This window comes from Piliocolobus tephrosceles, chromosome 6, assembly GCF_002776525.5.
Source record: "Piliocolobus tephrosceles isolate RC106 chromosome 6, ASM277652v3, whole genome shotgun sequence".
Lineage (NCBI taxonomy): Eukaryota > Metazoa > Chordata > Mammalia > Primates > Cercopithecidae > Piliocolobus > Piliocolobus tephrosceles.
Window position 1 is genome coordinate 12,842,997 of NC_045439.1, and position 14,119 is coordinate 12,857,115.

Genomic DNA, 14,119 nt, shown 5'->3' on the forward strand with positions numbered 1-14,119 from the left:
AACAGATTCAATGCAATTCCCATCAAAGTACTATCATCATTCTTCACAGAGCTAGAAAAACAATTCTAAAATTCATACAGAAACAAAAAAGAGCCCACATAGCCAAAGCAGACTAAGCAAAAAGAACTAATCTGGAGGCATTGCATTACTGGAGTTCAAACTATACTACAAGTCTATAGTTACCAAAACAGCATGGTACTGGTATTAAAATAGGCTTGTAGACCAAAGGAATGGAACAGAGAACCCAGACACAAAGCTAAATACTTACAGTCAACTCATCTTCAACAAAGCAAATAAAAACATATAGTGGGGAGAGGACACCCTATTCAACAAATGGTGCTGGGATAATTGGCAAGCCACATCTAGAAGAATGAAATTGGGTACTCATATCTCACCTTATACAAAAATCAATTCAAGATAGATCAAAGGCTTAAATCTAAGATCTGAAACCATAAAAATTCTAGAAGACAACATCAGAAAAACTCTTTTAGATGTCGGCTTAGGCAAAAAGCTCATGACCAAGAATTCAAAAGCAAATGCAACAAAACCAAAAATAAACAGACGGGACCTAATTAAACTAAAAAGCTTCTGCACAGCAAATGAAATAATCCACAGAGTAAACAGACAACCCACTGAACAGGGAAAAATATTATCAAACTATGCATCCAACAAAGGACTAATATCCACAACCTATAAGGAACTCAAACAAATCAGCAAAAAATAATGATAATAATAATAACAATCCCATCAAAAAGTAGGCAAAGGACATGAATAGACAATTCTCAAAAGAAGATATACAAATGGCCAACAAACATATGAAAAAATGCTCAACATCACTAATTATCAGGGAAATGCAAATTAAAACCACAATGAGATACCACCTTACTCCTGCAAGAATGCCATAATTTAAAAATCCAAAAATAATAGATGTTGGTGGGGATGTGGTAAAAAGGGAACACGTTTACACTGTTGGTAGGAATGGTAATTGGTACAATCACTATGGAAAATGGTATGGAGATTCCTTAAAGAACTAAAAGTAGATCTACCATTTGATCCAGCAATCTCACTACTGGGTATCTACCCAGAGGGAAGGAAGTCATTATAGGAAAAAGGTATTTGCACATGCATGTTTATAGCAGCACAGTTTTCAATTGCAAAAATGTGGAACCAGCCTAAATGCCCATTAACCAACAAGTGGATAAAGGAAATGTGATATATATATATATATATATATATATATCGTGGAATACTACTTGGCCATTTAAAAGAATGTAATAATGGCATTCACAGCAATCTGGATGGAGTTGGAGACCATTATTTTAAGTGAAGTAATGCAGAAGTGGAAAACCAAATATTATATGTTCTCACTTATAAGTGGGAGCTAAGCTATGAGGATGCAAAGGCATAAGAATGACAGAATGGAATTTGGGAACTTTGGGGGGAGGGTGGGAGGGGGGTGAGGGATAAAAGACTGGGTACAATGTACAATGCTCAGGTGACAGGTGCACCAAATCTCAGAAACTGCCACTAAAGAACTTATCCATGTAACCAAAAACCACCTATGTCCCCAAAACTATTGAAATTTAGAAAGCATGCAATACTGAGTTTGCAAGGTGCAAATATACTTCCTAAAATTGCTCACAAATGTTATAAACATAATGACTGAATCATATTTAGGGAACACACAGTCATAAATGGTTATCATAGGTCAAGGAAAAGAGAAGAATTCTGATTTGGGAATGCCAGGATATGCTTCAATCTATGGAATACTACAGCAGCTATTCAATAAGCATTTAATGAGTTGAGTGTATGAGGTCAAGGCATCCTCTGTAGAGGAGTTAAATGACATGCCAATGTCTTCTGTTTGTCTAGGCAAGCACAATGGAACCGTAACGGTTTACAGCAAGTTCTTCATTTTACTTACTTGTAGGAAAAGGAAATTCCTTGTTACAATCCAAATGTAACTGGGCTTCCAAAGAAAGTGTCTCAAATCTATTGACAAAGAACTCCCAGCTCAAAGCAGGAATATCCTGCTTAAGAAAATGCAAGAGTAAAAGCTTGCTCAAAATTGTGGGTCTGTCTTTAACCACAGTATCAAACTGGAAGTCAAGACAAAGACACAGACCCTGGGAAAGAGAAGAAAAAAAAAAAAAGAAGAAGAAAGTCAGATATAAACATCTAAGTTATTTCAAAGCTGACATACTAGGCAAAGTCAATGAAACAAGGCAGCCTACCCAATTCAAACTTATCATGTAGAATGATCCCACTGGAATCTTTTTCGATTGGAAGTTTTTGTAGGAAGAAAAATGTAGAAGAGGAATTTACCTTCATTGTAGAATATCTCTTGAATTTTGATTCAGAAATCTGAACTAAATGTATGCTATTGGTTTTCTAATGCATTAAATAATAACCACTTAATCCAAATACCCTCAAGTCAATGCATCTGATTTTTTGTTGTTGTTGTTTGTTTGTTTGTTTGTTTGTTTTTTGAGATGGAGTCTCGCTCTGTCGCCAAGGCTGAAGTGCAGTGATGGGATCTCAGCTCACTGCAACCTCCGCCTCCCGAGTTCAAGCAATTCTCCTGCCTCAGCCTCCCGAGTAGCTGGGACTACAGGCATGTACCATCACGTCTGGCTAAGTTTTTGTATTTTTTCGTAGAGACAAGGTTTCACTGTGTTAGCCAGGATGGTCTCAATCTCCTGACTTCGTGATCTGCCCGCCTTGGCCTCCCAAAGTGCTGGGATTACAGGCGTGAGCCACCATGCCCGGCTGCATCTGGTTTTAATGTCTGTAGCCATTAAGAGGAGCATACTTTCAAAGCTACATTTTAGAATACACAAAAAGATGGTCCAGAAATCCACTTTCAATCCAAAATTTCATGATTCTGAAAAAAGCAAAGTCACCTGGTTTTCTTGGAATGTGAGTGGAACATAGCATGTTAATTAAAGTTGGAATGGATTGAGAACCCTTTCCTCGAGTTGACCATTCCCCCTCTTTTTAATAGAATGAGATTTAAAAATTGCAATTCATCCAAACATCCCATTCATTAATTCAGCTGTCATCTAATGAGTGCCTCCTATGTTCCAGGCCCTAGGCAAGCGGTAGGACACAGAAGTACCTGGTAAGATCAACAGAGAGGAACTATTCAGAAGTCAACTGGAGATTTTACAAAAAAAAGAATGTGCCACAGGCAGCATAACCCTTCAGTCTTTCAGATTGTGCAAGCTTGCCCTTGCTTCTTGGTCTTAAAATGCAGGAAGAAGCTTACACTGGATTGGGAGACAGTGTATGCACAAACACTCACACACACACAGTTAAGTATGTGGACTGTATTATGCATCAGTGCTGAATTTCCTCTGCTGCTAACTAGCTATGTGACTCTGAAAAGGTGGCTTAACCTTTCTAACCCTCAGCATCTCTATCTGTAAAATGAGAACACACAAAAGTTACTGTGAGGATTAAATGAGATAATGCATAACAGGACACTTTTAACACACTGCCCTGGAAACACAGTAGCTATCTGAGGAATGTTAGCTCTTGCTATCACTAGTTTAATAATAGCAACAAAATAATAAATCAGATGCAACATGGAGAAACAGTAGATCAGAACTTTGGAGGCTCTAGTCTTGATTCTCTCACTAAATCACTTTGTGTCCTTTGATAAGTCACATTATCTCTCTGAGACTTGGTGTCGCCACTAAAAAATAAAGGTTCCAAATAAGATAAATATACCACTCTATCCAGTCCTCATATTTCTCATCTCCTTGGCTTTAATTTGTGATGTTTTGTTATGGTAGCATATTTACCTCCTGTTTTACATTGATTGAAACTATAACTCAGGCCAGGCGCGGTGGCTCAGGCCTCTAATCCCAGCACTTTGGGAGGCCGAGGCAGACAAATCACTTGAGGCCAGGGGTTTGAGACCAGCCTGGCCAACACAGCAAAACCCTGTCTCTACTAAAAATACAAAAATTAGCCAGGTGTGGTGGTATAAGCCTGTAGTCCCAGCTATTCGGGAGGCTAAGGCATGAGAATCACTTGAACCCGGGAGGTGGAGGTTGCAGTGAGCTGAGATCGCACCACTGCACTCCAGCCTGGGCAAGAAAATGAGACTCTATCTCAAAACAAAACAAAGCAAAAAATTATAATTTATTTGATTTCTCTTAGCATCTAGCTTCTAACAACAGGGGCCTCCAGCCCAGGAGCTAGCTAAGTGGTATAAGATAAACCAAACTAGTTTTAAAATCTGCCACACACACACACACACACACGCACACACATTACGCAATAGTTACATCTGTCCAAAGTAATATCAGCATATGAACAAAGACTGAAAAGAAAGCATCAACAAATGGGCCAGGCAGTACAGCTCATGCCTATAATCCCAGCACTCTGGGAGGCCAAAGCGGGAGGATTGCTGGAGGCCAGGAGTTCAAAACTAGCCTGGGCAATATAGCAAGACCCTGTCTCTACCAAAGTTAGAGTTAAAAGTTAAAAATTCAGTGGATATGGTGATGCATACCTGTCGTCCTAGCAACTCAGGAGGCTGAGGCAGGAGGATCACTTGAGCCCAGGAGTTTCAGGCTGCAGAGAGTTATGATCAGCCTGGGCAACACAGTAAGATTCTGTCTCTTTAAAAAAAGTGGTATCAACAAATAACAACGGATCTTTTTGCAAGGTGTGGTTCTGGTATATTTCTTCCAGTTAAAAAAATCTCCATCATCATCTTCAATATTATATGTGATACTATGGTCTGAAAATGTGTGCAAGGCCCTCACTGCCAAATTCCTGTTGAAACTAAATCACCAATATGATAGTATTAGGAGGTGGGGCTTTGAGAGATGATTAGGTCATGTGGGCAGGGCCCTAATGAATGGGACTAGTGCCCTTATGAAAGAGGCCCTAGACACAGCAAAGGCCCCATCTAGGAACTAGACACCAGGCCCTCAGCAGACAGTCTGCAAAATAAATTTCTGTTGTTTATAAACTACCCAGTTTATGGTATTTTGTTATAGCAGGTCAAACAGACTAGGACATGTGACAAATAATGCAATGATTTAGTAGTGCTGGCACAGACCACCTTTGGAGCAGATAACACACATCACATGTCACCTGCAATGCTGGCCTCTTTATGGTGTCAAGCAGGAGACCAGCTCTGGTAGCCACTGCAGGGTTGACATCCTCCACCGCCGTCAGGAAGCAGCAGAAGGCATGTGCCAGGGAGTACTTCAGCAGGTGGTTTTTGGTCACTGAGTGAATATCCAGAAATCTACAAATTACAGCCACTTTTTCCACTGCAATGTAAAAGAGAAGGCGAAATACGTAAATAAACACACACATACACGCATCACGCATACACATTTATTTAGCCAGTCTGAGAACTGAACTCACAGAGAAAAAGTTAACTCTGGATCTCCCATATAGTTTACTTTAAACCCCAACAGGAAAGTCTAATGCCACCATCTCGAGTGTTCCATTTCATTTGTGCAGCAGAGACTGTTTCTACTCAGAGTAGAACTTTTTTTTCCACGCAGCCTTGATCTAACTCTGGGTTGTCTTTTACATTTTTTTCATGGTCTTTCTCTTTGTTTAACTTTCAGCTATATTTCAAAATATTCCAAATGCCTCTATGCTTCTTTCTGTGGCCATTCTATAGAAGCTCTGCAGATAACAGAGAGGGGTAGGAGGTGCCCACCAATCCTGGCTCTGGGTTCGGGTCCCCTACTCTGCTCTTAGTAGGTCCTGGTATGAAATGGCAGACCAAATAGACATTTCCTGGGGCTATCGAAGCCAGGTATTTCTTCCATGCTATAAATATACCCTTACTTGATAGATTTCTAATTATTCTGCAAATCAATGTTAAACAATTCCAGCCACTCTTAAAGCATGGCTTTATAAAAAGTTACAATAACTAGTAAAGCAATATAGTGCAATGAAAATTAAGATGTTTCAGTATTTTGCTTAAGCTGTTGCGACAGCCTAGAATATTCTTTTGTTTGTTTTGCTTTGCTTTTTTGAGAAGGAGTCCCACTATGTTGCCCAGGCTGGAGTACAGGGGCACGATTTCAGCTCACTGCAACCTCTGTCTCCCGGGTTCAAGTGATTCTCATGTCTCAGTCTCCCAAGTAGCTGGGACTACAGGCAGGCACCACCATGCCCAGCTAACTTTAGTATTTTTAGTAGAGACAGGGGTTTCACCATGCTGGCCAGGCTGGTCTCGAACTCCTGACCTCAAGAGATCTGCCCACCTTGGCCTCCCAAAGTGCTGGGATTACAGGCATGAGCCACCGCACCTGACCCACAATATTACTTCTATTGACATTCTACCATCCTTAGAGAATCTCTGCTGACATTCTGTTTGTAAAGTCTTCTCTGATCTCCTAGAGAGACCTTTCCATCCCATGAACTCCTGTAAAAGTACTACTTATTTGCATATCATTAATTTACATATAGCATTTGTATGCTCAGAATATGAGCTATCTATGAACACAATATGTGCTCATTATTTGACATATTTTCTTTTGTGGTCTTGATTATATTTATGCCTTTTATAATTTGTCAACCTCTTACATGCTTATGTTTGGTCTCATCAATTAAACTGGAAGCCTCCTGAGGACAGCAATCTGCTCTTACACTTCTTTCTATTGTTCCCATAGCACCTAGCACATATCTAATTTATTCAACAAATTCACTGATTTGCTTATTTAAAAAAAATATATACATATACACACACACACATACATATTAAGCACACATATGTATACCACTAAGAAAATATCTTAGGCACTTGGGAGGAGATAGAAGCAAACAGAAAGAGGAGTCATTCATAACTCTTGACTTCAAAGTTAAATTGACTAAAATAGATAAGACATGTACAACTATAACTAAAATGTAACTTTAGAAAACCTGTAAATCCCTCTAGTGTGGTATAAATAAAATGCTATGGGAGATCTGGGGATACAGAAACCACTCTTCACAGGCGGAACCTAGAAGGTGGACCTCAATGGTGGCATTTGAAGGTGGATCATGTGGAGGTGGCATTTGTGTAGGGCCTTAAGGAAAAGAGAATGAAAGGTGGAAAGCCCAGAATGGCCCCTGCGTGGATGAAGGGAGGCAGGAAGCAATGGGAACACAGCAATGGTGTGTGTAGAAAGAAGCACAGGAAATGAGGCTGTCTGCAGTTGCAGTCAGACTATTTGAATGGCAGTTTAAGAAGTCTGAACTTTATTCTCTAGGTGTTGAAAAAACTCCATTAAAATTTCTTGAGTAGAAAAGTAACATGATCTTGGCCAGGTGCAGTGGCTCATGCCTATAATCTCAGCACTTTAGGAGGTCAAGGCAGGCGGAGCATCTGAGGTCAGGAGTTCAAGACCAGCCTGGCCAACATGGCGAAACCCCATCTCTACTAAAAATACAAAAATTAGCCGGGTGTGGTGGCGGGTGCCTGTAGTCCCAGCTGCTCAGGAGGCTGAGGCAAGAGAATTGCTCAAACCCGGGAGGTGGAGGTTGCAGTGAGCTGAGATCATGCCACCGCACTCCAGCTTGGGCAACAGAGCAAGACTCCATCTCAAAATAAACAAACAAAAAAAAAAAAAAGGAAAGAAAGAAAAGTAACTTAATCAGAGCCAAGATTCAGAAAATTAATCCTAATCCCCCACAACATGATGTGTTATCCTATATATGCACTAGCCCCTGAGATTCCTGTGGGCATTAAAAAGTAAGAACTTTTTGAAGTGGCCATATATTAAGGAACTGAACTAAAGGTATAATAGTTACCTCACTGATGAAACTTCCATTTCTGTGTCAAACTTTTGAGACATCAACCTACAGAACTGTTCTGAGAAGCTGCACTGTGGCATGCCAACCCTGCCTACTACCCCGAGAATAGAAGTACTAGCAGATTGGGGTGACAGTGGGCCAGCAGACATGAGGCTAAGAGAACCCTTCCAGATTCCTTCCTTACCACATTACTCTGATAACCTGCTGCTCTATTTACTAGGAAATTATACCCAAGCTGCACCAGACTTGGTCCCTGATCCCTCAGTGGCAAGGGTATACAGCAGAGATTCTCGAACCTCTTACTAAAAATCTCAATTTCTGCCCCGGCACAGTGGCTCATGTCCATAATCCCACCACTTTGGGAGGCCAAGGTGGGCAGATCACCTGAGGTCAGGAGTTCAAGACCAGCCTAGTCAACATGTTGAAACCTTGTCTCTACTAAAAATAAAAAAATTAGCCTGGTGTGGTTGCATGCACCTGTAGTCCCAGCTACTTGGGAGGCTGAGGCACAAGAATCACTTGAACTCAGGAGGCAGAGGTTGCAGGGAGCCGAGATCGTGCCACTGCACGTCAGCCTGGGTGACACAGCAAGACTCTGTCTCAAAAAAAAAAAAAAAAAAAAAATCTCAATTTCTGGCATCACCCCCACCTCCCACTGAGATTCTGATTCAGCAGCTCTAGAATGTGGCCAGATAATGTGCGTTTTAACAAATATTCCCAGTAACTCTGATGCAAGTAAACTCACAGGTTGACTGCACCCAAGCCAGTGCCTGTTTGGGAGTAAACATGGGTGCAGTTAATCTTTACACTTGGGTAACAGGCCTAAGCTGGGTCTGTCCAACACAAACCCAGACAGGACCACCCTTCCTAAGGACAACTCTGCAAAATGCTGTTATTTTAGAGAGGAAGCTCAAAGGAGAACCCCCAAAGGAGACCAGCAAGCAGGAAAATGCCTTTTAAAAGGAAAGGACAAGAAAGAAGGTGCCCAAAAAGATACCGTGACAAAAAAGATGTGTACCGTGTGACCCAGAATGAATTTTAAGCTAACACCGAGGTACCTGCTTCAAACCTCATCTTCCAGTCTTTGCTGTTGAAATTGCCATTTATGATTGTCCAGAAGATGTCAGCACCATGAGGAAGTGACAGGGCATGGAGGAGAAGAGGAACTGCCAGTGAAGACAGCTGAGAGAACTCGGATTTGACGACCCTCCACAGGCTAGGGAATCAAGGAGAAGCAAAGTGGTGACCGTTATCACAACCTTTCCAGAAAAAGATCCTGTCCTCTTAATTTACGGCAAGCATAGTTACTAGGCGGTGGGTAGGGGTGCTTTTGGTGAAATTACACTCATCCACGAGAGGATAATCCTCTGATAGACGTTTCCTATGCTCTGTCCTCTTAACGTGACACTAGAGAAAAACACTTTTACTTAACATTACATTTTACAACTTAAAAATCTGCATAATATAAATTCAGTAATATAAGTGAACAATATAAATAAATGACTGTTCAGTAATATACAAAGTCAAAATTCGTTATGTTAGCATGATGGAGTAATACGTGATTTTTAAACATTTTCTTACAGTGAGCATCTGGGAAGTTTGGTTGGTTTGGCCTGCCCAGCCTCTTATGATGTCAAAGAACAACTCTTTTTCTCTTAATAACAGCCTCTCCAAGAAAGACAGTTCATCAATCAAGCTCCCCAACCTTCTCTATCACAAGGGGGAACACAAACAGGCTGATCAAAGAACATCAACACCCTGAATAAAGTGATTAGCTAGGAGAAGGCATATGACCGAAGCAAGGGAATAACTGAACTCTTATTTCAGGGACTGACATGCACTCTGGGAGAGAGAGGCTCTCTCTCCTTCTGAAATCTCAGGAACAAAGGGCAATGTCAGCCTGCAGCTGCCAATGACCCTCCTTCCCATCTCACAGGGACAGCCTGCACTTAACCGAGAAGCCAACACTTAGTTCCATTCCAAAAGCCAAGCCAGAGCTGGGCTAAGAGATGGGGAGGGAGTGAAAAAGGGGAGGAGGAAAAGACAGAGAAAGAGATCCCTGACAACATCTGGCACCTTAGCAAGTTTCAGCTAAGTTCCTATCAAGTTCTACAGGAATAATTCTGAATATATTTTAGTAATAATACATTATTGTTTCCATTTTTTTCAATTATTTAAAGTATGTCTTTTGGTTGTTTTTGTTGTTGTTTTGTTTTCTATTTGACTCCAGAGTCAATATCGGAATCAAAACTACAGTTGACCCTTGAACAACACAGGTTTGAACTGTACGTACAGGCCCACTTACACATGGATTGTTTTCAATAAACATATTGAACTTTTTAGGAGATTTGCAACAATTTTAAAAAGTTCACAGATGTACCATGTAGCCTAAAAATAGTGAAAAAATTTAAGGAAAATTTATGTCAGCTGGGCGTGGTGGCTCACGCCTGTAATCCCAGCACTTTGGGAGGCCAAGGCGGGTGAATCACGAGGTCAGGAGATTGAGACCATCCTGGCTAACACGGTGAAACCCCGTTTCTACTGAAAATACAAAAAATTAGCCGGGCGTGGTGGCGGGCACCTGTAGTCCCAGCTACTTGGGAGGCTGAGGCAGGAGAATGGCGTGAACCCGGGAGGCGAAGCTTGCAGTGAGCCAAGATCGCGCCACTGCACTCCAGCCTGGGAGACAGAGTGAGACTCCCGTCTCAAAAAAAAAAGAAAAGTTGTGCCATGAATGTATAAAATATATGTAGTTACTAGTCTATTTTAACATTTACTACTATAAATTATACATGAATCTATTATAAAAAGTTAAGATTTATGAAAACTTACACAAACATTTACAGACCATACATGGCGCCATTCACAGTGGAGAGGAATGTTAAGCAAATGTAAAGATGCAGTATGAAATCATAACTGCATAAAACCAACTGTGGTACACACTGTACTACGGTAATAATTTTGTGGCCATCTCCTATTGCTATTCAGGTGAGCTCAAGTGTTGTCTTTCTGTGTGAGCAGTTCCTCTCTCCAGTAAATTGCAAATCACAGTAAAAAGTGATCCCTCGCACTTCTCGCGTCTTTTTCATTGTGTTTAGTGCAATACCATAAACCCTGAATAGCACCATGGGTCCCATACGAAGGGCCACTAGTGATGCTGGAAGTGCTCCCAGAAAGCAAACGAAAGTCACGACATTACTAAGAAAAGCTGAATTGCTTGATATGTACCATAGCTTGAAGTCTGCAGCTGCAGCTGCTCACCCTTTCAAATACACAATTCATCTTGTAAACAGATGGCATAAACTTACGGTATTGATAAACACAGTATGGTACTGTAAATGCATTTTCCTTATGATTTTCTCAATAACATTTTCTTTTCTCTGGCTTATTTTATTGTAAGAATACAATAAATAATGCATAAAACATACAAAATACGTGTTAATCAGCTCTTTATGTTATCAGAAGGCTTCTGGTCAATAGGAAGCTATTAGAGGTTAAGTTTTGGAGAAGAGAAAAGTGAGACACAGATTTTCAACCGCACAGGGGTCAGCATATGTACCTCCCCGTTGTTCAAGGGTCACCTGTATTTGTGAAAGCTCATACTGCACTGGTAAGAGAGGGGAAGAGTGACACGTGCCATCTCCATTTTACAGAGAACATATGGAGGTACGAGCCACTCCAGTTGGCTGTTTTTCAGAAGGCATACCAGAGCTATAGAATGAAAAGGAGTGATTATTTATTTATTTATTTATTTATTTTTATTTTTTTTTATTTTTTTTTTTGAGACGGAGTCTCGCTCTGTCGCCCAGGCTGGAGTGCAGTGGCCGGATCTCAGCTCACTGCAAGCCCCGCCTCCCGGGTTTATGCCATTCAGGAGTGATTTTTTAAATGCCGTATGCTTAATCCAAATAGTGGAAGTCAGACAAATAGGGATCTCATCCCAACCCTGCCATTCATGAGCTGTGTAACCACATGCAAATTCTCTAAACCTTTGTGTCCTCCCAGTGTGGGCTGTATTAAATGAGATGTGCAGATTTAGTAGGTATGCACTTAGTAGGTATGCAGAAACCTCAAGCTGCTACCACCATCATGATGACAAGGATGATGATGCTTCCAGAGCACACAATAGGCCCTAGGAAGAGTGCAAAGGAAAAAGAAGACATAATTTGTGCCCTCATGGAACTTCCGGTTTAGTTGAAGAATGCAAACCAGGCAGCCCTGCTAGAAAACCATTCCCATGACAAAACCCAGGATTCGGCCAGTCCCATTCGGCTTTCCCAGCTCTCTAGGGCAGACTTGTTTGGAAAGAAGCAGAGCATCTTTTCCACAGGTCCTTTCATTGTCCATCATGGTTTTTGTGTCAGGGTGGCACTTTGCGGAGAAAATCTGGCCCTTTAAGGAGACAGCCTGGACTATGGACCCCAAAGGCCGAGTGGGTGGTCCCGTGGTACTAACAGTCCATTTGGCACGTGTACATTCTGGTGGGTTGCTTTCAAAATAATTGTATTCCCATGTTGAATTCGTGGAGTGTCTGCCTAACTCTCAGCCCCATTCCTTCACTCCTTTCGTCCAGATCTGCTGATGGTCTCGAACTTCACACTGTTCCCTCCATTTTCTGACATGCTGGAATTACAGGGATAAGCCACTGTGCCTGGCCTTAAGATTTTCTCTTGAGAGTCCAGAGTCTCAATGAGTCTGTCTTCACTGGGCCAAATGACCCTCACTTCCCAAGACTTCCTCCAGGCCTCCTCTTAGCAACCTCTTTCTTTTGAAACCCATGACATTGATGCACAGGGTCCTCTCCCAATTCTTTGGTCAGTTAGGCACCTAGCTCAGTCTTGCTCCTCAAGTAGGCCTCTGCAGATGCTGTCAGTGGATCAAGCCCCGGTTTCATTCACACCTCCTCATCCCCAGTGGCCTCTGTCTTTACTCTGCTGAATGAGACGCTGACCTCCCCTCTATAAGGCTGAGAACACCCAACTTCCCCCCATCCCCCAGCCCATCCTGACTGAGACACCTCCGCCCTCTTCTCCATACTCCTCTCCCAAATATCAATTCTTCGGCTTCATCTGCATCCAGTCGTAGAATGGATTCCAGAGACAACCGTTTCATCACTCTGGAAACCTCATCTCTCTGAGCTTCCATCATAACCATATCACCAGTCCCCGGTCCTGAATAAACCCTTTGCCCATTTGCTCTCATCCACTCCTAAGCCGCTGAGCACTGGAGGAAAAGAAACCCAAATCCCTACCAACTTGGTCCACTGCAAACTGGTGCTAGCTAACCTCAGCCGAACCCTAAAGCCTGCATGCTGTCCTCATGTAGGCTGTCTCGTACTCTTTTCCATGTTCCTGAAGCTCCCAATACAATGTCTATCATCCCCCTCTCAGGAGAAGACATCAACACCTAATATTCTTAAGGCTTAAGTCAGCTGTTATAAACTCTCCTTAACACTTTCTCTTTTCCTCAAAATGTATCTTCTTTCAAAGGAAAGGGTATTCTTCCTGTTTTCCACCCAACCCTTTGTTCTTGATCGCACACTCTCCTGCCTGCCAAAACTTGGACCCACTAACAGTTTACTTTCTCTGGCCCTTTCCCACTGACCATAAATATGTTCAGATATTCTTTTTTTTTTTTTTTTTTTTCTTTGAGACGGAGTCTCGCTCTGTTGCCCAGACTGGAGGGCAGTGGCGCGATCTCGGCTCACTGCAAGCTCTGCTTCCCGGGTTCATGCCATTCTCCTGCCTCAGCCTCCCGAGTAGCTGGGACTACACCAGCTACTACACCGCCACCACGCCCGGCTAATTTTTCTGTATTTTTAGTAGAGATGAGATTTCACTGTGTTAGCCAGGATGGTCTCAATCTGCTGACCTCATGATCCGCCTGCCTCAGCCTCCCAAACTGCTGGGATTACAGGCATGAGCCATTGCGCCTGGCCGTTCAGATTTTCTTTATCCTAAAAATCCTTAATGTCTACTCCCTTTTCTCTCTAAGTATCTGATGTTTCCTTTCCTCTTCTAACCTTTCAGAAGAAAGTTCTGCGTTGTGTGTTTATATTCAGTAAGCCTTTGCAATGTGCTCTTAGCATTCTCTTAAATTTGGGTGTTTCCAAAAATCTCTCTTTTCTCCATACTCGTTCTAGTAAAGCACACCTCTGACTCTATTTTAAGGTCTTCCATGGATCTCCAAACATCATTAAATAAAATCCCTATCTTCAAGGCCCTGCATACTTGGGTCCCAACCTACTTCTCCAGCCTCATTTTCCATTACTCCCTTACATCCACACCATCCAGCAAAAAATAAAAAATAAAAAATAAAACAAAGCTTTGGTATCCCCCAA

The 14,119-nt window shown here is 41.8% G+C and overlaps 1 protein-coding gene across 1 annotated transcript in view; it reads right to left on the reverse strand.

Annotated features, from left to right (window-relative positions):
- UNC79 (unc-79 homolog, NALCN channel complex subunit) overlaps positions 1 to 14,119 on the reverse strand; it is a 276,415-nt gene that overhangs the window by 106,069 nt on the left and 156,227 nt on the right. The window contains exons 23-25 of the mRNA XM_023205526.2: positions 8,838 to 8,995; positions 5,113 to 5,294; positions 1,925 to 2,126 (exon numbers count right to left, since the gene is read on the reverse strand). Coding sequence (XP_023061294.1) covers positions 1,925 to 2,126; positions 5,113 to 5,294; positions 8,838 to 8,995 — 542 coding nt within the window. The remainder of the gene's footprint in view (positions 1 to 1,924; positions 2,127 to 5,112; positions 5,295 to 8,837; positions 8,996 to 14,119) is intronic.